The sequence below is a fragment of the Chinchilla lanigera genome, unplaced genomic scaffold (genome assembly GCF_000276665.1).
Source record: "Chinchilla lanigera isolate Chin_1 unplaced genomic scaffold, ChiLan1.0 scaffold00105, whole genome shotgun sequence".
In the NCBI taxonomy this organism is placed as follows: domain Eukaryota; kingdom Metazoa; phylum Chordata; class Mammalia; order Rodentia; family Chinchillidae; genus Chinchilla; species Chinchilla lanigera.
The window spans coordinates 1,061,704-1,086,345 of record NW_004955506.1 but is presented as its reverse complement, the minus strand read 5'-3'; the positions used below and the strand labels follow the sequence as shown (position 1 = coordinate 1,086,345).

The 24,642-nt window shown below is 56.3% G+C and overlaps 1 protein-coding gene across 1 annotated transcript; it reads right to left on the bottom strand.

Annotated features, from left to right (window-relative positions):
- Positions 1 to 6,406: 6,406 nt before the first annotated feature.
- On the bottom strand, positions 6,407 to 23,344 carry Fasn (fatty acid synthase). The gene is made up of 43 exons (XM_005407214.2): positions 23,159 to 23,344; positions 21,860 to 21,995; positions 21,288 to 21,440; positions 19,895 to 20,068; positions 19,493 to 19,693; positions 19,168 to 19,290; positions 18,970 to 19,085; positions 18,758 to 18,892; positions 17,751 to 18,213; positions 17,455 to 17,642; positions 17,033 to 17,222; positions 16,387 to 16,481; positions 16,023 to 16,157; positions 15,739 to 15,942; positions 15,534 to 15,649; positions 15,175 to 15,347; positions 14,900 to 15,091; positions 14,750 to 14,830; positions 14,483 to 14,662; positions 14,202 to 14,381; positions 13,922 to 14,125; positions 13,410 to 13,702; positions 12,687 to 13,073; positions 12,442 to 12,606; positions 12,243 to 12,361; positions 11,998 to 12,152; positions 11,700 to 11,903; positions 11,442 to 11,592; positions 11,183 to 11,361; positions 10,984 to 11,103; positions 10,761 to 10,883; positions 10,449 to 10,672; positions 10,155 to 10,356; positions 9,888 to 10,039; positions 9,692 to 9,783; positions 9,376 to 9,527; positions 9,048 to 9,290; positions 8,571 to 8,759; positions 8,238 to 8,468; positions 7,939 to 8,159; positions 7,742 to 7,840; positions 7,391 to 7,642; positions 6,407 to 7,308 (listed from the first exon to the last, which is right to left on the bottom strand). The coding sequence occupies exons 2-43, from the start codon at positions 21,984 to 21,986 to the stop codon at positions 7,171 to 7,173; spliced, it is 7,521 nt and encodes a 2,506-aa protein (XP_005407271.1). The 5' UTR covers positions 21,987 to 21,995; positions 23,159 to 23,344; the 3' UTR covers positions 6,407 to 7,170.
- Positions 23,345 to 24,642: the final 1,298 nt, after the last annotated feature.

Sequence of the window (24,642 nt, the reverse complement as noted above, 5' to 3'; positions counted from 1 at the left end):
CCAGTACCAAAAAAAAAAAAAAAAAAAAAAAAAAAAAAAAAGAATACAGGTTCTCAAAGTAAGTATTGATCTTCTAGATTTCTGCAGAATCTGTTGTGATTTCACCCTTTTTATTCCTAATTGCATGGATTTGATCTTTTCATTCCTTTTTTTGGGTAAGGTTAGCTTAAGCTTTGTCAATTTTACTTAATCTTCAAAGAACCAACTCTTCAATTTGTTGATTCTTTGTATTGTTTTCTTCCTTCCATAGCATTAATTTCTGCGCTGATCTTTGTAATTTCTTCCCTCATATAAGCCTTGGGCATGACTTGCTCTTCTTTTACTAGAAGCTCAAGGTTCAACATTATGTTGTTTATTTGATCTTCCTGTTTTTCGGATATGAAAATTCACCACTATATGTTTTCTTCTAGAAAAATTTCCTGCTTTCACTCTATGCCATAATTTTCAGTATGTTGTATTGGCATTATTGTCTAATTGTAGAAATTGTCTAGTTGCTTCTTTAATTTCATCACCTATTGGTTGTTTAGGATGGTGCTATTTAATTTCGATTTGTTTATGAAGTTCTTGTGGTATCTTTTGCCATTAATTTCCAGTTTCATTACACTATGGTCTGATAATATGCATGGGATAATTTCAGTTACTTTGGATTTACTTAAGGATGTTCTTTTTTTGTTTGTTTGTTTTTCTTTTTGAGACAAGTTCTCACTGTGTAGTTCAGGCTGGCCTTGAGTTCAGTATGTAGTCCAAGCTGGCTTTGAACTCATGGTGATCCCCTGCCTCAGCTTCCTGGGTGTTGGGATTACAGGCATGTGCCACTGGTGCCTACCCTAAGCATGTTCTATGGGTTAGTATGTGGTCTATTTTGGAGAAATTTCCATGTGCAGCTGAGAAGAATGTGTATTTTGATGTTGTGGGGGTAGAATACTCTGTAGATATCTACTAAGTCCATTTGTTCAAAAGTTTGGTTGTTTGTTGGTTCTTTGACCTGACTTTTTGTCTAGTTGATCTATTTGGTTTTTTTTGTTGTTTTGTTTTGTTTTGTTTTTTTTCCAGTACTGGGAATCAAACTCACTACCTTGTGCTTGCCAAGCAGGCACTGGGCCTCTGAGCTAAATCCCCAGCCACCTAGTTGATCTATTTGTGACAATGGGGTATTGAGGTCCCTCATTACAATTGTATTAGTGCTTATTTCAATTTTTATGTCTTAATATTTGTTTTATATAGTTGGGTGTGCTAATATTTGGTGCATATATATTTATGATTGTTATCTCTTCCTCTTGGGTTGCTGCCTTTGCAAGGATGTAGCAAATTTTTTTATCTCTCTTAATCATTCTTGGCTTGAAATCCACTTTGTCTGCAAATAGAATAGCTATCCCTGCTTTTTTCTGGGTTCCTGTTCTATGGAGTATTGTTTTTCCATCTTTGGCTTGAATGGAAAGTCTATGAATTTTTTTAAATTAAATGTGTTTCTTGTACATAGCATATTGTTGGATCTTGTTTCTTTTTCTTTCCTTGTTTTCTTTCCTTTTCTTTCTTTTTTTTTTTTGTTTGGCTTTTTGAGACACGGCTCCACTATGCAGTTAAGGTTGGCCTTGAACTCACTTTGTTGCCCAGGCTGGCCTCTAACTTGCAGCAATCCTTCTGCCTCAGCCCCTTGAATTCTGGGATTACTGGATCTTTTTTCTTGATCCATTCTTCCAGTCTGTTTCTTCTGATTGATGAATTATGACCATTTACATTGATGGTTATAACTAATATGTATTGACTTATCCTTGTCATGTTATTTTCCTACTGTTGGTCCCCCCCCCATTCAATTACTTGTTTTGCCTAGTGGATTCATTCTGTTGGGGTTCATGGAGTTGTAGTCCTCATTATCTTTCTCTAGAATGTCCTTCAGAACATTTCAGGGTGATGGTTTGGTGGTCGTGAATTTCTTCAGGTGTTCTTTGACCTGAAAGTATCTTATATCTCCATCGTTTCTGAAAGATAAGTTTTGTAGGGTACATCAGTCTAGGTTGTTTTCTTTTCTTCTTCTTTCTTCCTTCTTCCTTCTTCCTCTTCCTCCCCCTCCCCTTTCCTCTCCCTCCTCTTCCTTTTCTTCTTTTCTTTTCTTTTCTTTTCTTTTTTTTCATGGTACAGGGAATGAAACTCAGGACCTAGCACTTACCAGGCAGGCTATATCCCTGGCCCTCTAGGTTGTTTTCTTTTAGGGTTTGAGATACTTCACTCCAAACTCTCCTTGACCTGAGAGTTTGTCTTGAGAAAGCCACTGTGATTCTGATGGGATTTTCTTTATAGGTGATTTGTTTCTTTTGTCTCACAGTGGTTTTTTTTTTTTTTTTTTCCTAAGACAGGGTCTTTCTATGTAGTTCAGGCTGGTCCTGAACTCATTTTGTAGCCCAAGATGGCCTTGAGTTTGCAATAATTCTCTTGCCTCATCCTCCTGAGTCATAGGATTATAGGCATGCAATAGCATGCCTGGTCTTTCTGAGAATGTCTTGATTTCTTCTTCATTCCTGAATACTTTTGCTGGATAGAATTCTGGAGAGTTCAGGTGGGTGGATTTTGAATTATTCCACCCCATTGCCTCCTGGTTTTGCCTTTGATAAGCTAGAAGTGTGGGGTTGTATCTTGTTTAAGTGTCTTCTCCGGCTGGGGATATAGCTTAGTGGCACAAGCACCTGCCTGGCAAATGCAAGGTCCTGAGTTCGATTCCTGGTACCAGAAAAAAAAGTGCCTTCTCATTTTTTATTTTTTTAGCTTAACTTCTAGGTTGATGCTTATAAATTGCTTATGGCAGGTAGCTTTATTGCTGGTATAAGAATCTCTTACTTCTCAGAGATGTTTTCTAGGTGTAACTGGCTTTTTGGTTTTGTTGCAGGATCCTACCTCTTCAGTTTACTGGGGATAAGAAGTTGTTGCTATTTGGCCTAGACTCTGGTTCTTTGGCACTGGACTATAGTATAGTTTATGACCCTTAGGCAATCTCAGTCTTGGCATACCAGGAAGAACAACTGATTAGAACAATTATGTCATGTTGATTAAAGTAGTACAATTAACAACAACAATAGCATTAAACAGCCTAGAAAATGACAAACTGTGGTAACAGTTTGGCACTTTTAACCATATGAATTAGACTTGTGGTTATATAACAAATTCTAAAACAAACTAGAAAATTATATAGAGTAAATATGCTCTCAATTTGGCAATTTTATCTTCAGGGGAGAAAATTTAAAAAGGGTTGGGGTAAAATAGAGAAATAGAACAAGAGAAAGAGATTAGAAGCAAGGCTGAAGGACAAAGGGAAGAGTATGTGAATTTTGGGAAACTGGTGAAGAGACAGGAGGGAAAGAGAGAAGGAAGAAATAAAAACAAGGACAGAACAACAAAAAAAACTAGAAACAATGTCCACACTAATATAAAAATAAGAACAAATAACCATGAAAAAAAAAAAAAGAAGAAAAAAAAGTCCACTTCAAGGTGTGTCCCCACTGTCACTGGTAGACAGCTTGGGCAGACAGAATCCAGATCCATGTTAATTAATCCCAGCAAGCCAGCAGTAGATTTATGGGAGGGTAGTGGATAATCCCAGCAGGCCTGTACCTTTAGTTCCACTGCAGTTCAAGCTGGTCTCTGGTTGAGGCTGGAACTCATTTTGTTCAGCCTGGAACACTTCATGTGCCTTCTGCCAGTTTGAAGTCAGCTCCTTGACCTCCTGCTGACTTGAACTCGGCAGCCTCTCCCTGATACTGGGAGCTGATAGATGGAGTCAGCCCCCAGCCACTCTGAATTCTGAGCTCATTTGGCTTCTCTCCAAGATAGCAACCAGCCAGTTGCCCTCTCCTGTGGGATGGCTAAACCTGAATAACTCACCCCACTGCTCTGTTCCACTGGTCTGTTTCTCTGTAGAGGCCTCTAAGGTCACCAGTAGCCACCATACATCTGTAGGTTTGAGGTGCAGATGACTCAGTGAGACAGTGAGTCAGGGCTTGGAGAAAGTGCCACTTGCTACCTCCTTCTGCATTGAGGTATCTCTCTTCACTCTCCCTGTGGGCTTCAATTCTCACTTCAGATCTTTGCTGGGTCCTGAAGATACCCTTCGCCCCTCTTCCTCACGCTATTGTCCAGCATCTGGACACCAAATCTTGCAGAAGCTCTTTCTCTGCTGTTCATCACTCCACCATTTTTCTAGAAGTCCCGTTAAACTTTAAAAAAGTTCTTTTCCAGAATGGTAGTACCATTATAGCAGAAGATACCCTCCAAGCCAGTATACTTTCAGTAGTTGCCCAGGTTAATAGTTCTGGTTAGTTCCTGTGACTTTTGTTTTTAGAAATAGCTGGTCACTGTGATGCATAGCTGGTCACTATGATGCATATTCTAAGAACCAGTCCCCAACTGACAAGCCATTCTGCTTCTATGCTTCCTGCTTGCTTATCCCATATGGCCTGTGACTTTTCTGGTAGACAGTGGACTAGAACTCTCTGCCTTCAAAAGTACCCTCTGTCAAAGAGTTATCATCACTAATGAACAACTCTGATAGCTCCACATCCTTGCTCACACTTGGCACACTGGAGCTACAGCCTCAGCCCTTTTTATTTTTTTGTGTTGCAGGGGATCAAACCCAGGGCCTTGTGCTTCAAGACAAGAACTGAGCCATATTCCCATCCCCCTTTATTTTTTGAGATAGAATCTAAGTTGCCCAGTCTGAGTTCAAACTTGTAATCCTCCTGCCTCAGCCTCTGGAGGAGCTATGTTACAGGTATGGGCCACCTAGACCAGAGCATAATCCTAAATACTCCTCTGTGTACATTTAGAATTGTATAGACGGTGTTGTAGTTTTTGACTTTCTTTCCTGATGTTCTGAGATTCCTTCTTTTATTATTTTATTTGAGAACTTCAACTGCCCTTTCAGGGTAGGTCTACTGGTAACAAATTCTCGTTATCTAAGAATGTCTTGATTTCCCCTTCATTCCCAAATACTTTTGCTGGACAGAATTCTAGGCTTGAGAGGTTTGTTTTGCTTTTGTTTTTTGAGGCAGTTCAGGCTGGTCTTGAACTCATGGCAATCCAACTACTTCAGCTTTTTTTTTTTTTTGCGGTACTGGGCATCAAACTCAAGACCTTGCGCTTGCCAGGGAGGTGCTTACATCACTGAGCTATATCCCCAGCCATTTTTTGTTTTTGTTTGTTTGTTTTTTTCTGGTACTGGGGATCGAACTCACAACCTTGTGCTTGCCAGGCAGGCGCTGTGCCGCTGAGCTAAATCCCCAGCCCCCCAATTTTTTTTTTTGCTTTTTGTTTTTCTTCCAGTACCAGGAATTGAACTAACAACCTTGCACTTGCCAGGCAGGCGCTTTGCTGCTGAGCTAAATTCCCAGCCTACTTCATCCTCTTGAGCATTGGGATTATAGGGGTATACTATCATCCCTGGCAAGACATTTTTTTTTTTTAAGGTGGGACCAGAGGTTACTAGTAACTAGTTAGCTAGTTTTGGGCTAGTTATTTCCCATGAATGAAACAAGACTGCTGGGCGTGGTGGTGCACTCCTGCAATCCCAGCACTCGGAGGCTGAGTCAGGAGGATCCTTGCGAGTTTGAGGCCAGCCTGGGCTACAAAGTGAGCTCAAGGCCAGCCTGAACTGCAGAGCAAGACCCTGTCTCAAAAAAAAAAAAAGAATGAAACAAGACCTTTTCGGATATCAGTGCCTGGTGAACCATGAGGCTTCTTGTCCTGCAGGCACAATTCTCAGGGTCATGGAAGCCCTGCACTTTCCTGTGAATCCTCATGGTTCTTGCCCAGCCTTGGTGCTTCGACTACACATGCACAGGTAGCAGCTCTCTGCCCCCTCCAAGTCTCCAGCCACCTCTGACCCTTGACTCTTGGGGTTCAGGTGTTCAGGGCCCCCTAACCCCACTTCTTCCCACCTAAGCTCCACCCAGCTCCCTCCACAGAGCATCTCACTTGGCCAGGGCACTGGAGCCCTGTGTTGTCACATCTTTCTTTTTTAAGGACTTCCTTCCCATATTAGCCAGGTGCTGGTAGGTGGCACCCTCTGCCTGACTGAGGAAAGGCAAGCGTTTCCCCCTCTGGAGCCCCATCCCACCAAAGCCCTCAGAACAATCCCCAGGGAGACAACCCTGCCCTGCTGGTGAGTCGGTGACTGCCATAGACTTCCTGCCTCTCAGTCCCATACACACGGTGGCTGAGGCCTTGGTACCCATCTGTGAGGATGCTCTGCCCCTTATATGGGGCCACTCTGGCCCCGTGCTCCCAGGGTGCCCATCAAGCTCGCAAGCCCAGACACATACTGAGGAGCTCATGTGCGAGCCACAGTGGGGATCCCTGGCAGGACAGGGCTGCACCCTGCATTGCAGGTCAGGGAGAAAGAAAGGAACTTAGCCAGAGCTGGAGGTCACGTGCGCTTTAATTGTGGGGAGGCACGGGGGATGGGGTCAAGAGCAGCATTTTTATCAAGTTGGTGTAAAAATGAAACAAGATCCAGACATGGTTTTTTACACTGACAGTTACAGTCAAGTTCAAAATCAAAGCAGCAATTTGAATTGTTTCTTGCAAAACAAACACAAATGCAGGTTGGTACCCGGTGCGGTCCGTGGGGCCAGGTTGGCCCTACATCATGGGTGCAGCCGGGTGCTGGGGACCCAGTGACCAGCCCTCCCCGAAGTAGGCAGAAGGAGTAGGGTCTGGTTGGTGGGACTCCAGCTGGCAGGCCTGGGCAGCGCATATGCCCAGTAGAAAGAGAGTGTAGTGCTCCCCCCAGGAGCCTGCCACCTTCACAGGATGGGGACCAGCCCTGGGGGTCTCTCCCAGGAATGTAATAAATATGAGAATCTAAATGGAGAAACACCAACCAACCAGCGTGGCCAACCCCACATGGTACAAAAGGCTCAGCCCGGCTCTGCCGGCCCCACTGGCTCGTCACAGACCAAAGTGTCTCTGAGTCAGCAGCTCTGGGGTTCCCTGGTGCCCACTGGGAGGTGGCAGGTGGATGGGACGTGTGTCACAGTTCTACTTTAGCAGCCGCCAGGGAAAGCGGTGGTTCTGGACCTTGGGCAGGTTCCTCCGGCAGGACCTTCCCCAGCCCCTGCACGCCAGGTGTGGGTATGGGTGTCGGCCTGGTCCCTGGTGATGGGCCTGGTGGTGGCTAGAAGCCTAGCCTTCCCGCACACTCACACGTGGCTCAGCCAGGGAGCTGTGGATTATGCTGATGATGGACTCCAGGCCACTGCCCTCTAGCAGTGTGCGGTGATCACCCTCGATGACGTGCACAGACACCTTCCCGTCACACACCTGTGGGCAATGACTGTGTGAGTCAGGCCTTGCCCTAGGACCATGGCTAGCCACCTGCCCTGGGTGCTGCTCGAGTGCTCACCTGTGAGAGGTTGTAGTCAGCACCCAGGTCCTCGCCATAGGCACCTCCGGTCTTGGCCCGGAGCAGTGTCACATTGCCATGGTACTTGGCCTTGGGTGTGTACTGCTCGATTGCGCGCAGCTTGTGGTAGAAGGACAGGGCGGCAAAGCTCAACTCCCGGCGGTTCAGGCCCTGGTGGCTCTGGGTGATGAGGTCCACAGCAGCAGCCACACGCTCCTCCAGGCCCTTCAGGGGTAGCAGTGCCTCCAGCACCTACAAGGGAGGCTCTGAGTATAGGAGCAAAGCTTGCCCTACCCCAACCCTGTCACAGGGGGAGAGACCTTGACCTCAGCCTGTCCTACCCTGACCCACCCTGTTGTGCTCCGCATCAGTGAACTGCTGCACGAAGAAGCATATGGCCTCCGCCTCGGCCTCTGCCTCACAGCCAGGGGTCATCTTTGCTCGGTAGCTCTGTAGAGGAGGAGGGCAGTGGCTGCAGTACAGGGGGTGGGGCGCAGGGGTGGCCCTTCCAGAGCTGGAATGTGGGGAGATCCCACCAGCTGGCTTACCTGGGTGTAGGCCAGCACATAGGTGTGCGAACCATCAAACAGGAAGAGGCTGTTGTGGGCGGGGGTTGGCCCCTGCTGAGCTTGCAGCTGGGAGCACATCTCGAAGGCAACACAGGCCCCATAGGAGTAGCCAGCCACGCGGTAGGGCCCCTCAGGCTGTACCTGCTTGATGCAGTCAATGTAGTAGGCGGCCAGGCTCTGGATGCTGTCCAGTGGGGCAGCTGCAATGGCAGCACCAGGCGCTCAGTGGGGAGGGGGAGCCTCTGGCTGGGGTTGCCCCAGGAGGACCGGGCACGTACCTTGGGTGCACTGTAGGCCATAGGTGGGCACGCTGAGCTTGGCGGCAAGGTTGTGGAACACAGTGGTAGAGCCCTCAATGGGGTGCACCAGGAAGAGTGGCCGTTCAGCACTCTGCACCGAGTTTAGCTGTGTCAGGGTGGGGCCCTCGGGGTTTACCAGGAGCGTACTCAGGTTCAGCTGGGCCTGTGGCCGGGCCTGGCTGCCCTCTTTGGCGTTGGGGGATACCAGCTCTGCAAGGACAGAGCAGATGACAGGCTGGCTCCCATACATGTGTACGTGGGTGCTCTATGCCCTGCTGTTGCCCCCTCCCCCTACCGCTGCCCCACACGCACCACTGGCTGGGCTGGGCTTGGAGGATAGCTTCTGCAGCTTCTGCAGCGTGAGCTGCCGCACCTCACGCATAGACAGCACCAGGTCGTACTCGCGCTCCAGGGTCTGGCGCACCTCCACGCCCATGAGTGAGTCCAGGCCCAGGTCCGCCAGTGAAGTGTCCAAGTTGATTCCAGACAGATCGCGGATGCCTGGGGAGGGAAGTGCGGGGCGCCATTCCAGGGGAGTTGGGGTGGGGCCGGTCTGGGTGGGTATCAGGCTGAGGCTGGGAGTGCTGTGGTTCAGGGGCAGGTCTGTGCATCTTCCCAAACTGGAGTGTAACTGCCACTCAGCACACCCAGTATCTTGCCCAGCCCCACAAGATATAGACTACTATATCTAAAAATGACTCATCCCTCCTGCAGTTGAGGAAATTGAGGCTCTGGCAGGGGCCACCTTAGCGCAGGATCTCCGGGGGAAGGCCCAGAGACAGTGCTCACCCAGGATGTGTGCCACTGCCTGTACCAGGTCCTGCTGTCCTTTGTTGTCCTTGTGGGCTGCAGCCTTTTCAGCAAGCACGAAGCTGCTCAGGACTGCGTGGGGCTGCTGCAGGAAGAGGTCCAGCACCTCCAGGCAAGAGGCAATGCGCTGGGGCAGCGTGCCACCCACGACTATGTCGCTGCTGCCCATCATGTCCAGCAAAACGCCCACGTCGCCAATGGCGCCCCACTGCACGGCAAGGCCTGTGGCAAGGGTATGGGGTGGTGAGTGAGGGCTGTGGGTACAGGGTGGCCTGAGTGGGATGGTGGTGGCAGCACCAGGGCCCACCTGGGAGGCCATCGTGCCGGCGCTGCTCACAGATGCGCTCCATGGTGGAATTGGCGAAGCCGTAGTTGCTCTGGCCCATATTGCCACGCCCGCAGCTCACCGAGGAGAAGGCCACGAAGTAGTCAAGCTCAGGGCAGGCTTCCCGTGTCACCCTGTGGGTGCTTCCGTCACTCTCTGACAGCTGTCATGTCCAAGACCCCCTCTTGCCCACACCTCCCCGGGGATGAGCCAGGGAAGGCCGCTGGTGTGCAGTCCAGGTTCCCTGGATCTCCTAAGACCCCCCGTAGAGGCCAGTGCAGGTGGGAACCTGACCCACCTGTCCAGGTTCAGGGTGACACTGTACTTGGGTCTGTTCACATCCTGGAACTGTTCTGGGGTCTGGTTCTCCAGCATGGCATCCCTCAAGACCTGGGGAGAGGCATCCTCAGCACCTGCTGTGCCTTCATCCAAGCCCACTGATGCGACCTTGGTCTTGGCTTTGGAGGGCACTGGCACAAGAATTCTTTCCTTACCACAGCCAGGTTAAAGATGCCTCCAATTGGCCCGAGCTGTGAGGCCTCGGCAATGAGGGCACGAGCCCCCTCCAATAAGCTGGCATCTCGGGTGGACACCAGTACCTGGACACCCCGGGTTCTCCATTCGCTGACCTGCTTGGCCTGGTAGCCTGTGGGACATACAGCTTGGGGCTAGGAAGGGCAAGGAGAGGGGAGCAGCCTCTAGGAAGGACAGGCCTGTGCCTCTCACCCAGGTTAGCCCCTCTCCTGCCCTCGCCTGCCCACCTGTGCGGATCCCAGAGCGAGAGGTCAACACAAGCTTCCGGGCCCCTCGAAGCAGCAGCCACTCAGCCAGCTCGAGGCCAAAGCCGCCCAGGCCACCCGTGATGATGTAGGTCTTGTGAGGGGCACAGAAAGTCTTAGAGATGGCAACCATGGGGGCTGGCTGTGCTCCCTGCACCCTGGACTCTTCCTCTTCCTTGTGTACCTATGGCCAAGCAGGAGCCACTCAGATGCCCCATGAGGGCCAGAGCTGCTGGGCAGCTGGAGCCAGGGCATCTGTGTGGGTGCTCCCCTCACCTGGACAAGGACTTTGCCAATGTGCTTCCCCTGGGCCATGTAGCGGAAGGCATCCTCCACCTTGGCCTTGGGGAACACAGTGCACTTAAGGGGCTGTACCACCCCATCACGGATGCCAGCCTGCAGGAGGGTGGACACCTCTTGCCACTGGGAGTCGTTGTCCTCCAGGAGTGCATCCAGCAGGATCCCGTGGAAGGTGACATTCTTCAGGAAGATGGCCATGCCTGGCAGGGAGGGGAATATTCATCAGCGCAGCTGCCTAACACTGGTGGCCTGCCAGCCACTGCCCACCCCAGGTGCTGCCTGCCTCACCAAGTGGGTGGTTGTTGGAAAGGTCAAATTTGCCAATTTCCAGGAAGCGGCCATGCTGAGCCAAGCACCTCACACTGGCCTGCAGCTTCTCTTCCGCCAGGGAGTTGAGGACCAAGTCAACACCTAGGCCGGGAGACAGGGCCTCAGGGTCACACTGCTGTTCCCTAGAGTCCCCATCCAGTGGGACAAAACTCCTGGGGTTGGAGGCTCGGGCAGCACTCACCTCTCCCGCCTGTGTGCAGCAGCACATGCTGTTCAAAAGATGTGTCCCTTGAGTTGGCAAAGCTGGTGTCATCAAGCTGGGGAAATCTGGCCTGGAGGTAGGCCCGCTTCTCAGCTGAGCCTGCAGGGCAAGGTGCTGGGTAGGCTGTGGGCCAGGTAGGCCTCAGGGCCAGGGTACACAGGGAAGAGTGGGACCTTACCTACGGTGGTGAAGACGCGGCAGCCTAGGCTGAGGGCAATGGCGATTGAGGCCTGGCCCACCCCTCCTGAGCCCGAGTGGATGAGCACCGTCTCTCCGTGCTTTATGCGCCCCCGGGCCACGAGGGCATAGTAGGCAGTACTGTAGACGACAGGCACTGAGGCTGCCTCCTCTAGTGTCCTGAGGACATAGTGCAGGGTTAGCCAGGCCTGACCACCAAACATCCTGCAGGGTCTCTACCTGCAGCCCAGCCCACTCACCAACTGGAGGGCACATCCCAGAGGAAGGTTGATGGCAGGAGGACAGAGGTGGCCAGACCTTCAGAGGACACCAGCCCCATCACACGCCGGCCTAGGGCGTCACGACCTGAGAACTCCATGCCCAGCAAGCAGTCCCGGTTAAGCGATTTCCCTGGGAGCAGATAAAAGTGAGCCTGCTGGTGGCACACATTTCCCTTCCTTTCTCAGGAGAGGCTGCCCTGCCCATGCCCTAACCCCCCAAGGCATCTTGGCTGGCACCTGGAATGGCATCAGGGGACAGCTTGCCCGTGGCCAGCATGATGTCCCGGAAGTTGAGTGAGGCATAGTACACAGTACAGAGCTGCATTTCTGGGCTGGTGGGCAGGACATACTTCAGTGGGGAGCAGACCCAACGGATGGAGGAGAGGTCCCCACGAGTGAGGACATTCACGAAGGCGTGTGTCGTCTGTTCCTTGGGCTTGTCTGCAGGAACAGAAGCGGGGCTGCCACAGGGTCTAGCTGGCCAAGGTTCCCACCCGCCTCAGCCTGGCAAAGACAAGCAGTGCTGTGGGCTCACCCCGTTCCAGGAGGAAATGACGGAAGGCACCCCAGGCCCCATCACGGTACACATTCATCACCAGGTCCCCCTCCAGCACCTTCTGCAGCTCTGCAGAGCCAGGGTCCATCTTGGGGACACGAGACATGCTGCTGAGGTTGGATAGCAGGATGCACCTGAGAGAAGCCAGAGGCAGTGAGCAGCTGGAGGAGGGAAGGGGTGGGTAGGGACGGGAAGTGGCACAGCTCAATGGGCATCCCTCCTACCGGATCCGGTGCCCACCGGGCTCTTTGCGGAGACAGTTCACCATGCCCACCACACCTGAGGTGGGACAGCCTAGGGCTGTCAGCCATACGGGCCGGGGAGATGCTTCAGCCAGAATATCCTGCAGGGCAAGGGGGGGTGTCAGCTGCTGGGAGGGCTCCAGGTTGTGCTAGGGCAGGGCAGCCAGTTCCAGGGCCAGACCTTCAGAGAGTCCACCCATTGGAAGCTGGTGTCCTCTACGGGCAGGAAGATAGGGCTGTTCTGTGGGGTGCACCGGCGGCACAAAAAGATTGCAGAGCCGTAGAACGATGTCTTCAGGCCCACCAGGCGCAGTGCTGTCTTGGAGAACAGACTCTCCCACTCACCCTGAGGGCAGAGCAGGGAGTCAGCATCTGCCAGTTCAGGCCCCCACCAGCCCCACCCAGCCCCGTGTCCAGCAGTGGGACCTGGCTCAGGAGGCTGGGCCCGCTCTGTGGCTCCGAGGTGAGGAAGGCCAGAGTCTCCCCGAGGGTGTGCCCTCTGAGCACGGTGTGCAGCAGCAGAAAGCCGCCCTCCTTGAGGGCAGCTGCCATGTTACCCAAGGCCAGGTCCGGGTCCCCCAGGGTGGCCACAGCACTGTTGCACACCAGGAGGTCTGCTGCACCCAGGCTGCTGGGGGCAGGGTCCGCAGGATCCCACTGGCCCTGGGCAACCTTATGTTGGTGTAGCTTGTCCTGGGCGGCCTCCAGGGCCTGAGGATGGCGGTCAGTGGCCGTGTAGTCCAGCTGTAGCATGGGGTGGGTGTTGAGCAGGGCTGGGATGTGGGAATACAGGTGACCATCACCAGCGAGCACCTGTAGCAGAGGAGCAGGTTCTTGGATCAGCTGCCACTGGGCAAGGGTCTATATCTGGGGCTTTGTAAAACTCCCTGGGGCAGGGTGGTCACCAACTCGTCTACCTGCGGCTCCCCTGACCCCAGATCCCAGGGCCTCCCAGGATGGCTGTACGGAAGGACTGGGCAGATTACACACACAGCCAGGGCCCTTCCTCAGCCTGCCCCTCCTGCAGATGCCACTTTTTCCTGCCTGGCAGCTGGGTAGATTTTCTCACAACCACTAAGAGAGATGCATGGCAGCCCAAGCACTGTGAGTGCAGCCTCCCTGGGTCCCGTGGCTCTGTCTGGCACCCACCTCTACCACCTTCATCTTCAGGCTAGGAAGGTTCTCCAGGGCTGTGTCCAAGCAGGCCTTGAGTGCCGGGGAGTTAAGGAGACCACTGAGGAGGGGGTCCTCAGGCAGCAGAGCTCTCTCTTGGGCCAGTGCCTGCTGTAGGTTCCCGTTTAGCTGCAGCTGACAGGCAGCTGCCAGAAGTCGGGGCAGCCCTTGCTGTGGGGCTTCCGGGGGTGTCAGGGTCCCATCCAGCTCGGGCACTACCATCTTCAGTCCCTGCTGGGCTGCCTTGGTCTGCAGTGCCTGTGCCAACCCTGAGGAAGGGAGACAGACTGCCTGAGTTGCCCAGCCACCCCAACCCCTCGACTAGGGTGTGGCCCCATTGCGGCAGATGGGGCCTTGAAGCCCCTTGCTGAGACTGGGACAGTTGACAGTCATGTGGTCTGAGGAGTGGGGAAGAAAGACAGGTTTGGGGTCTGCATGGAGAGGCAGCCCGGCGCTGGCATCTCGGGAGGCCTGGACATCTATCTTACCCTTGCATAGCTGCAACTCCTCCTGCAGGGCCATGCTCTCAGACAGGCACCCTGCCTCCATATGGGGTGTGAAGCAGAACTTCTCTAGGGTGGGCATCATATTCTCCTGCTGCCGCCGTGGGGCCGATGTCGTGTGGAGTTGCAAGATGTGGACACCACCGGCCACTATTCTGCTCAGAGTGGAGCTCACCACAATGTCGACCACTGTGGGGGACAGGCTGGTGAGCAAGGGCAGTGCTGGGTAAGATGTGGGTGCTGGAGCAGGGGTGTGGTAGACTACCTTGGGTCTCATCCTGCAGTGCATACACCTTTTGCAAGTGGATGGTGGGGTCGATGCGCATGTCAGTGATACGGGTAGGCACGCGCAGGCTGCGCTGGCTTGTGCCCAGGATGGTCATCTGTAGCATGGTGTCCAGGAAAGTCACCCAGTTGTCTCTCCAGAGCAGCTTGCCCTGCTTACCTGAGGGAGGATCTTGGTCAGAGGGCCCTGGACTCCCCACTACGCCTCACACTGCCAGCCACAGCCATGGAGTCAGGCCCCTGGCAGCTATGCATGCCCACCTGTGAGGTCAGCCTCGAAGATGCCCTGGAAGTGGGGGCCATAGTCATAGCCACGCAGCCGTAGCTCCTTATACACGTCCACTGCGGACAGACAGGAAGTGGGCACAGGCTCCATGGGACCTGGGTCTTCTAGGTGGTTGAAGAGCTTGGGGTCGGGGTCATCCCACTGGTACACTTTCCCTGTGGACAGGGGTGGCAGGAGGGCCTGAGCACAGGGCAGCTGGCTGAACTAACGTCTCCCAGCCCCTGGTAGGCAGCTCCACTCACCGCTCACTATCAGGCTGCCGCTGTGAGACACTTCAAAATTGTGGGCAGCCTCCAAAAGCCGCACCTCCAGGGGCACAGTTCCTGTGAAGCAGCAGGGTCAGAGCCTGGCTATGGCCCATTCCAGCTGCCCCCACCTCACAGTGCCCTCACCTGTCCTGGGCAGGATGGTGGCCTGGTGCAGTGTCACACCCTCAAACACCACAGGTGTCTGCTCTAAGGGCAGGCTAAGACTGCGAGCCAGTGTCTTCCAGACAAGGAACAGGTAGCCGGTGGCAGGAAAGAGCACGCGGCCGTCGATGCTGTGGTCTATCAGGTAGTGGTCAGGGGACTCGGGACTGGCGTCTGCATACAAAAACAAGCTTCAGTGCCCAGCTGCCCACCCACATGTCCAGTAAGGAAGGGTCCATCCACCTCTGGGCCCTCACCAATGTTGTAGACGGTGGCGGAGGAGGAGCCTGAGCCATTTGGGAAATCCTCTGCAGCTGGAACATCCCAGGTCTGGCTGTGGTCCCACTTGATGTGAGGGGAGATTAGGGGGGTTCCTCGGGGTGCTGGGAACTCCACAGGTGGTAGTAAGGCATTAGGGTTGACATCGATGCTGGTGTGGGGAGAGGGAGGGGTGAGTAGCAGCAGCTATCTGGCCTAGGAGTATGATCCAGAGGTGAAGGGCAGGGAGGCCCATAGCCAGGGTGTCACCAAGGTACTTGGTTCAGCTACCTCATTCCCAGAGGCCACCTACCCACACCACTGCAACTCCTGGGACTCAGCATAAAGTGGGGCTCACCCTGCAAGGTGGAGCTTGCCAATGTTGGTAAGGAAGAACTCAAGGTTGTTCTTATGGTCCCTCTTCATCAGGGGCACAATGGAGCAGCTGGGCTTCAGGCCCCGCTTCAGGACAGCCTGTATGTAGGCAGAGATTGTTGGCTTTCCTCCAACCTCTGCCTTGCTGCTCCCCACCAGTGCCAGCCCACCTATAGCCCGGTGGGTACCTGCAGCAGGGCGTGAGGTGCAATCTCCACCACCACGGCATTCTCAGGGATATGGCGCAGAGCCTCCTGGAATAGCACCGGGCTCACCAGGTTGTTGACGTTGTACTCAGCAGAGAAGGTGCGGGCCAGGGTGCTCTGCCACTGGGCCTCAGGGATGGAAGTGCTGAGCCAGCGGGCAGAGCGTGGCTGCGGGTCCCGGATTACCTGCACACAGGAGCAGAGTCAGCACAGGAGGTGCAGCTCCTCAGCTCCCATGGGATCTTGTGTACACCATGGGGACCCACCTGCTTGAGAGCCTGCAGCAAGGTGGGCGCGATGGCCTCCATAAAGTAGGAGTGGAAGGCTATGCCGCCTGTCTGTACCTCCTTGGCAAACACTCCTTCCTGCTTCAGCTGCTCCACAAACTTGCTCACTGCAGCCTAAGGCATCAGAGGAGGTGAGAGGAGCCCTGGCCTGGCTCTCCTGGTCGAGCACACACCCAGTTCTGTCCACCAAGCTCAGGTCGTGGGGCAGGGCAGGGAGAAGAGCCCACCCGAGAGGGCAGGGAAGGGTACAGGGAAAGTGTGGCTCAGGCATGGGCCCCTCAGAACCTGATGGGTAGATGGAGGCCTCACAGGGCCAGCTCATCCCTGCTGACTGCGGGCCCACCTGAGGTCCTGAGATGGTCACTGTGTCCTCGGAGTTGTGGCAGGCAGGCACAATGCCAGGGGGGCAGCGCTGTTTACACTCCTCCCAGGACAAGCCTGTGAGCAGAGAGGGCAGCCTGAGGCCCTACCCACTGCTCTTTCTGACCAGAGAGGATGCAATTGTGGGCACAGCCTGGAGCCAGGGGCATTGGCCTTAATAACAGGGAGGGCCTAATGACAGCCTCCAAAGGCCTTCCCAAGCCACTTTCACCCCTACCTTGTCTACTTCCAGGCAGAGGTGTCATTATGGGAGTGACACCTAAGGCCAGTCCCTGACAGTGATCCCAGAGACCACAGGGGCCTGGGCCTCACCACCTTGCCCTGATGGGCTGTCTCAGGGCCTCACATGTGGGTGGCAAAGGAACAAGATGAGGTCAGCCAGTGTCCCATAAGTGCACTATCAGAAAGCCTACTGGCCTGGGCTGGGGATGTGCATCCTGGGAACTTCCACACAGCTGTCTGGGCAGCATGGCCTGGTGGGGTGGGGAGGGGTGGGTTGGGGGTGGGAGGCAGCGGGCATTACATCCCCTGGAGGTGCCAGGAAAGAACCCTTCTTCCAAGGGTTCCAGGGGTCTGTGGAGGAGTTGGGGGCACAGGTTGATGCCTACCCACGGCAGCCATGGTGCCTGATGGGAGGCTGGCCTCCTTGACACATTGGCCTCTCCAGTAGGCTGCAAGCACAGCCTCCTCCTGGGAGACACAGCCATCGGCGTAGGCACAGGCCACTTCCCCCAGGGAGTGCCCGATGATCCCATCAGGTCTAAGGCCCACGGAGGTTAGCAGGTCTAAAAGAGCAATCTGTGGACAGGAACAGGACACATCATACTGGCTTGGGCTACCTCACCCAGTCCTATTGGTCTCCCAGGCCACCTGCCATCATGCCAGCCTGTCTGAGGTCCTCTGCTAGGCATGAGAAGCCCTCTCCTCCCTCAGGCCCCATGCCCATGAGTTGGACAGACCAGGACCACTGCAGCCCCAGAGGCTCTGATGACAGGAGTGCCCCAGGGCCTAGCACCAGGCACGTGCCCACCTGAATGGCTGTGAGGCTCACAAGGGCGTGAACAACGTCATCAAAGGTGTTTTCGTCTGTGCTCAGCAGCAGGTTGGACACCTTCAGTCCAACTGGCTTCAGGGCCTCATCAGAGCGCAGGATGGAGTCATGGAAGCCACTCAGACGCATGAGGCTCACTCCCATTCCATACCACTGTGTGCCCATCCCTGTGCCAAAGAGTGTCAGTGGCTTGACCAGTGCCAACCTGCTCCTCACCCTTCCAATAGAGAGGCTTGACCTCAAGGAACTACTGAGGTCATGGTGGGCGGGCTTACCTGAGCAAATGAACCAGAGTGGGCGCTTGCTCGAAGACACCTGCTGCACTTCCTGGCCACCATCCTCCACACCCAGCACAGTGTAACCCCTGAAGGGCATGGCTGACAGTGGGGTGGCTGCGATGTCGTTGAGCATGCTGACAAAGGCTAGGTCCTGGCTGTGCTGGCAACCCTGCTCCAGCAGGCTCTGCACAGCCTCTAGGGTCCGCCCGCTGGCCCGCAGCAGGCGAGGCAGGGCAGCATGGGGGGCAGGTGCAGGGGGTAGCTTTGTGTTGGGCTGGAGGATGACGTGCACATTGGCGCCTCCGAAGCCAAAGGAGTTGATGCTCACATTGCCACCACGAACAGGCAGGGGCCGATCTACCACCTGCAGCCGCCCATCAGTCAGAGCTGGGATCTCAGAGTTAGGGATGTGGTAGTGCAGGTTGGGGGCCCAGAGCCCATGCTCCAGGCACAGTAGAACCTGTAGCCAGAGGACATGCTGGTAGGCAGCTGACCTGCAGGGCTCAGCCACCCTTAGCCTATGCCTACCACCACACAGGGGTCTTGTGGCTGTCCTCAGTCTAGCACCAGGCGCTATGGTGCTAGGCACAGATTCTCCCTGCTGGGCCTTTTGGCTCACCAGGGTCCCTGTCACTTTCCAGCTGTGTGTGGACACCAGATCTATGGGCTGCAGGCTTGGACACAAGACAGTCAACCAGGCCTCAAGCCAAATGATGTTAAGTCCTCTAGGCCACCTGACCAGTCCCCATGCAGGACCAGCTAACCAGTCAGGAAGTAGGGATGTGTACAGGTGGAGAGAGGGCCCCAAAATGGACAATGGTCTGCCCTGACCGCAAAATCTTCACTGCTGAACCAAGAAGGTAGCTAACTAAGCACTCACCTGCCTGGCCAGCTACTTCCCTGTCTCTGCTCCCTGCTTCCCCATCTTCCGCTAGGCAAGATGGGTGTGTGTTGGCCACTCTGCATGGCTCTCCAGAGCACAGGAGTGCTGCTCTGCTACTTACCTTGGCCAGAGCTGCAAGCCCTGAGGCAGGCTCTGGGTGCCCCATGTTGGACTTGGTGGACCCAATCAGCAGCGGGTCCTGGCGGGTGGCACACAGGGCTCGAGCGATGCTGTTCAGCTCCTGGGGGTCGCCTACCTGTAGAGGATGTGGAGTCAGGGCTCCAGTCAGGGGCCTCTTCAATGTGGGTGGGGTGGGGAGCACAGGGCCTTCACCTTGGTGCCTGTGCCATGGGCTTCAATGTACTCAAGGGATTCAGGTGCTGGCCCGCCTGGCAGGTACAGGGAACGGATGAGCTGCTCCTGGGCTTCTCCAGAGGGGAAGGTCACACCTACAGGAGTTGGGGATGTATCAGGCCTCACAGCCCCTGCTACTCCACCTGCAGCAGGCTGTTGCCACCCCACTATGCCCACCTTGTTCCTTGGAACCATCTGTGTTGGTACCAGCACTCAGGATAGTAGCGTACATCCGCCGGGCCAGGGACTTCTTGGTCAGCAAGACGGCCACCACAGCCTCCGCACGGCAGTATCCACTCCCTGGGCCAGAGCACACCTCGGTGGGGCTCAGCCCACCCAGGAGCACAGGTGTGGGTGGGGTCCCCTGCTCAGCACTGCAAAGATGCTGCCTGCTCTGGGGAGGGGACCCCAGGGCTGCTGGGGCCCTGTTGGGTGTCAGGTGGAGCTGCAACGGGCAAGCAGTGGGGAGGGGAGCCTTGCTCAGGCTTTTTGCTGCCCTCACCTGTTTCATCAAAGGCCTTGCACATGCCCTCGGGGCTGAGCATGCCCAGCTTCATGAACTGCACAGAGGTGTTGGGCTTGAGCAACACGTTGATGCCACCCACGATGGCAGCTGGGCACATCCCGCTGCGGATGGCCTGGTAGGCATTCTGTAGTGCCATCAGGCTAGAGGAGCAGGCTGTGTCCAGGGCGATGCTGGGCCCTGTGGGCAGGGGCACAAAAAGGTGTGAGTATGCCAGGTCCTGAGTACCTCACTGGCCCTGCTCTGATCCCGGTGGGTCAGACACATGCATGAATGGTGGGCCCACACCCCTGGGGCCTCTGCTACTGTGTGGGGGGCCTTGAAGACCTAGGGCCAGGCTCAGCAACCCTGGTTCTCAGAGTACTGGGAAAAAAAACCCACCTTTAAAGTCAAAGAAGAAGGAAATGCGGTTGGCCATCATTGCACGCTGGCAGCCCACCATGCTGTAGCCCAGGAGCATCTCTGGGTCTCGGCTCAGGGCCTCCGAAGCTTCTGAGCCACTCACACCCACCCAGACACCGGTGTTCGTCCCTCGGAGTGAGGCTGGGTTGATACCTGCAGAAGCAGGAGTCAGAACTAAGTTCCCACGTGGCTCTGCAGGTGGAGGCCTCAGCCCTGGGCTTGGCAGGATTGGGCAGGAAGGGCTCTGGCCCAGCAGGCCCCAAAGGGCCTGGGCAGTGTGTGTGTGTGGGTTCTACCAGGGCACTGAGGCAGAGGGATGGGGGTAGCTTAGAGCAGCCAGTCTAGATAGGGCTGAGAAGAACCAGGACACAGAGGAGATGGGGCATCAGGGATCAAGTGGGTCCACAGGTCTAGGTCGGGTGGCAGCCAGAGGAAGGACAGAGGACACCATTGTCCCCAGGCAAATCCCTTGGCCCTTGGTGTCACTGGCGGGTCTGACGAGCCTGTTGTCCAATGAGCACCCCAGCTCCAAGGGCAGCCTGCCCCGGCACAGGCCCAGATAAGTAGATACAAGGAGACAAAGGCTGAGTGTCTGGGCTAGGAAAGGAGATGGCAGTGGACAGCCCCCCGGGAGTTGTGCCCAAGGCCTGTGGGTGGGGCCTGGGCAACAGGAAAAGCCTGAGGCAAAGGCCTGCTCTACCATCATGGAGGCACCTCAGTCTTGCCCCACCAGGTTGGCACTGGACCTGAAGGTATGTGCAAGGGAACCCCATCTGCCTTAATGGCAACTCTGGGCCAGCCAGGATCTACTGACCAGAGGCCTAGGGGAGAGACAGGGTGGCAGAGGGGTGGGTTATCAGGAATGAAAGTGGAGAAGCCATGGGGGCAGTAATTTGGCCCTCTCCAAGCAGGGACCCAGATCACGGCTGCACTGAGGCCTAGAGTGGAGGGTGGATGTACAGTGGCCACAGTGTGGGAGGCAGCTGAGCCACCCTGCCCTGGCCACCTGCTCTACTGGCAGTCCTGCCTTTACTCCAAGACCAAACATGGGGAGTGAGGAAACTGGGACAACACCAATGTGAAGTTGTGACACTGATGCCAGGAGCCCCTGCCTCCCAGCCAGTGGCCCCAGGTCAGGCCAGAATGAGGACAAGACCAAGAAGGCAGGGCCAGGCCACATTCCACTTGTGAGGCCCTTAGAGCCTAAAACATGTTGTGGACGTTGCCTACTTTTCTTTCTTTTGCAACACGGGATGGAACCTAGGGCCTCAAGCACACTAGGCAAGAGCTGTGCCACTAGGCTGGCCCCTGTCCTGTCACTGAGACCTTGGAAAAGAGCCGGCGGGTGACCAACAGTTCTGCTACAACTCACCTGCGTCCACAATGGCCTCATAGGTGACTTCCAACAGCAGCCGGAGCTGGGGGTCCATTGTGTGGGCCTGCTTGGGGTGGACTCCAAAGAAGGAGGCATCGAACTTGGATAGGTCCTTCAGCTTGCCACACCGCCGGGGCAGGCCATACAGCCCTGTGGGACAAAGCAGGTGTCTTCCTCCTGACAGAAGCACCCATGGGCATCATAGGCCCCTGCAGCCAGGGTAGAATCCAGGAGGTTCCCTGGGAAGGGTACATAGTAGCTCTTGCATAGGACTGGTGACCCTAGCATGATCTCCAAGAAGGATCTCCTGACAAAACACCCAGAACCCAGCTGGAAGACCCTCTAAGGGCCAGAGGCTGGCTGGGGCCCACCATGCTGACTCTCACCTGTCCATCAGGTAGAGCTGGTCTATGGGGCTTGAGAGTCAAACCAGCCTCTCTGAGCACCTGACACCCTGTTGGCTCCAGGCACAAGCAGGAACAGTGCTGCCCAAAGGGTTCTTGGCCTGGCTACAAGACCTCAGCAAGGGAAAGGGCAAAGCTGGCCCTCAGGCCCTCTGTGGTACTCACCTGCCTTCCACCGCCGGTCATCATCTGTGACCATGTCCACACCACCAATGAGGTTGGCCCAGAACTCATGTAAATTCTCTGACTCAGGCAGCTTCCCGGACATACCAGCAATCACTACCTCCTCCATGGCTCCTCTCTGCAGGGAGGCAGCACAGGCCGCACATGCAGTCAGAACCACCCCAACACACCCTATCCACAGTCTCAGCACCCATAAAGTGGCTACCCTCACAGATCCAGCAAAGTAATTAGGGTGTTCAGGGGCTGGCTGGAGGCTCTGGGCAGGCCCCAAGTTTGCTTTGGGGCTCCCGAGGGTAGGGACTGGAAGCCAGGAGCTCCCGGTCCTGCCCCCAGCTCTCACTGAGAGGGCTAGGTGCTGGGGGCCTTAGCACTGGCCTGGCATCTCTGAGGCCTTGAACCGGGGTGACCCTACAGTGCCGGCTGCTGAACAATCTCTTGCTGCTGGGTGCCCCATCCCAGGAACAGAATGGAGCGGGGCTCTAAGAAGCCGGCAAGGTGCAGAGCCACCCCTGGTCCCAGCACAGAGGGGGAGCAGAGGCGCCACCTCAGGCCACTGAGGAGCTGTGCTGCCCTCTGTGCTGAGGGTGGAGGCCGCTCCCACCCAAGCGGGCCTAGATGCTGCGGCGGGAAGAGACCTAGGCGACAGGCCTGAGCACTGCGGGTGCCAAAGCCTGGCAGGGGTAGGGGAAAGGTGGCCCCGGCCGGTAGGACTCTTCCAGCAACCTGGGGCACCGGTCCTGCCAGATGCGCACAGGTGAGGCCGTGCCCAGGCTGAGAAGGCAGCGGGCTCGGGGCCCACGTCCCCGAGGCACCTGCCCAGGAGTCCTGAACAGGCCCACAGAACTCAGGCCGCGCGGCCACGATGCTGCGTGGCGGATTCCGCGCCGCCCCAGAGCGAGGGGAGAGGCTGGGCCAGCCCAGCCATTTCCGCCGAGCTCAAGGCCTCGTGCGCGCCCAGCGCCGCACCCGGGTCCTCCCCAGCCAGCGCTGGCGCCCCGCAGTGAAGCCCCCGTACGAGGAAGGCCCCGGATATCCACGAGGGCTGGCACAGAGTCGCGGCGCCCGCCCCTCCGCGGCCTGGCGCCCACGTGCTGGGGCCTCCCCCCGCGCACCGATCCCGGCAGTCGGCGCCGAGACCACGGGGCCCAGAGGGGGCCGCTTTGTGGGCGCGGGGCCGGAAGTCGGCGCCCACCCGCCAAGCCCGAGAAGGCCGCCCGCCGGTGCGCTCCGGCCGGGGCTGGGGCCCGCCCGAGAGCCCTAAGGCCCCGCGGCGCCGCGTACCTGGACCAGGCGGCTGGCAGTGACGAAGAGCACGGAGCGCGGCTGGAGGAGCGAGGGGCGCCGCTGCGTCTCTCTGGCTCCCTCTAGGCCGCGCTGGCGCTATTTAAACCGCGGCCATCCCCGCGCGGCCACGCCACATGGGCTGACAGCTTGGCTGCGCCGCCCAGGCCAATGAGCGTCGGGGCTGCGCCCCAGGACCCGGCGCGCCGCCGCCGTGGGGTGATGCCCGCGCGCGCCGCCCCCCGTCCGCGTCCGCTTCCGCTCCCGCGCTAGCCGGAGCTCAGAGCACAACTCCGAAGTCCTGGTGTCCGCGGACCACGTGGGCGCCGCACGCCGGCGGTGCGAGATGGGCGTGCTTGGGCCACACTGGGGACTGTGCAGGGACCATGTGGGGTCACGCGGGGGACAACTCGGGCGCTAGCCTCGGGTACGAGCCCGCGTTCCCGCACTCGCGCGGCCGTCGGGGCGCGCGGGGAGCTGAAGGCGTGGCTTGCTTTGCGGACGCGGCCAATCGAACTTCGGAGTTCTACGCATTGGGCCAATGGCGGCGCGCGAGTGGGCGTTGCTAGGCGATAGGGTGATGGCCGGCGGCTTGCAGCGCGGCGCTGCGCAGGCCGCGGAAGAGCGCGGTCGTTGACCCTGGCTGAGGGCGCAGAGGGCCAGGTTACTACCGGTCATCGCTGCACCGCCGCCGCTGCTCCTGGGTGCGGCCACCCGGGGGACGGGGGGATGCGAACCGCGCATCCCAGAGCCGGGGTAGGAGCGGGACGCTGCGGTGTGCCGGACCAGAGGCCAGGGAGATGAGAACAAAGAAGCCACGGCCGCCTCTTACGGAGGCCCCGCGCTTTCAGTGCCCTTTCTCTCTTCCTCCCTCATGATTCATCTGCTCAAATGGTTACTAAACTTTCGGGGGAAAAATCCAAAATAAAACTGGCAACCCAAAGAACCAGATGGGCCCCAGTATTGGAGTTCACCTGCGAGTCCAGAAAGGCCGTCCTCAGGTCCTTGTCCCCTACCTGCAGGCCCGGGTCACTTAGGAAGAGCCTCTTCTCACGAAGCGAGCAGACCTGGGAGGCACAGCCGTCTTGGCTGACTGCATTTCCTGCTCCAACCACCCAGTGTCCCAGGGCCATTCTAAGCCTGGCTGGCTGATCCATTCCCATGGGTCTCTTGGGTTTGACAGGCATTCCAGACCCCTGCACACTTCTTAAGGCAGTGTAGCCGGTGGATGGTTGGTGATCAGTGGGGTTCTGCCCGCTGCACCCTTGGGCTCAGGTGATGGGCTGAATTCAAAATCTGGACCTGTCCACAGGATGGCAGCTTGGGGCTCAGTCTGAGGCCCTGGAGGGGAGCGTTTCTATGCTTTTTCAGCCCCAGGGCCAGGCCTCACTTCAGGAACATGTGCCCTAAAGGATAGCATTGGGGCCCCTACCCTGCAAGGCATCTAAGAGGGCAGCATCTTGCTTCCAGGAGCGTCAGGAAGG

Excerpts from the sequence above, each read along its gene's own strand:
- Fasn (XM_005407214.2), bottom strand. The coding sequence starts at position 21,986 with ATGGAGGAGGTAGTGATTGCTGGTATGTCCGGGAAGCTGCCTGAGTCA. Across the intron at positions 12,362-12,441 it reads AATGGGTGGACTCTCTGAAG|GATATTCTGGCTGAAGCATC; the intron begins GTCTGGCCCTGG and ends CTTGCCCTGCAG. Across the intron at positions 10,357-10,448 it reads TTGGCAAAGTCCTTGTCCAG|GTACACAAGGAAGAGGAAGA; the intron begins GTGAGGGGAGCA and ends GCTTGGCCATAG.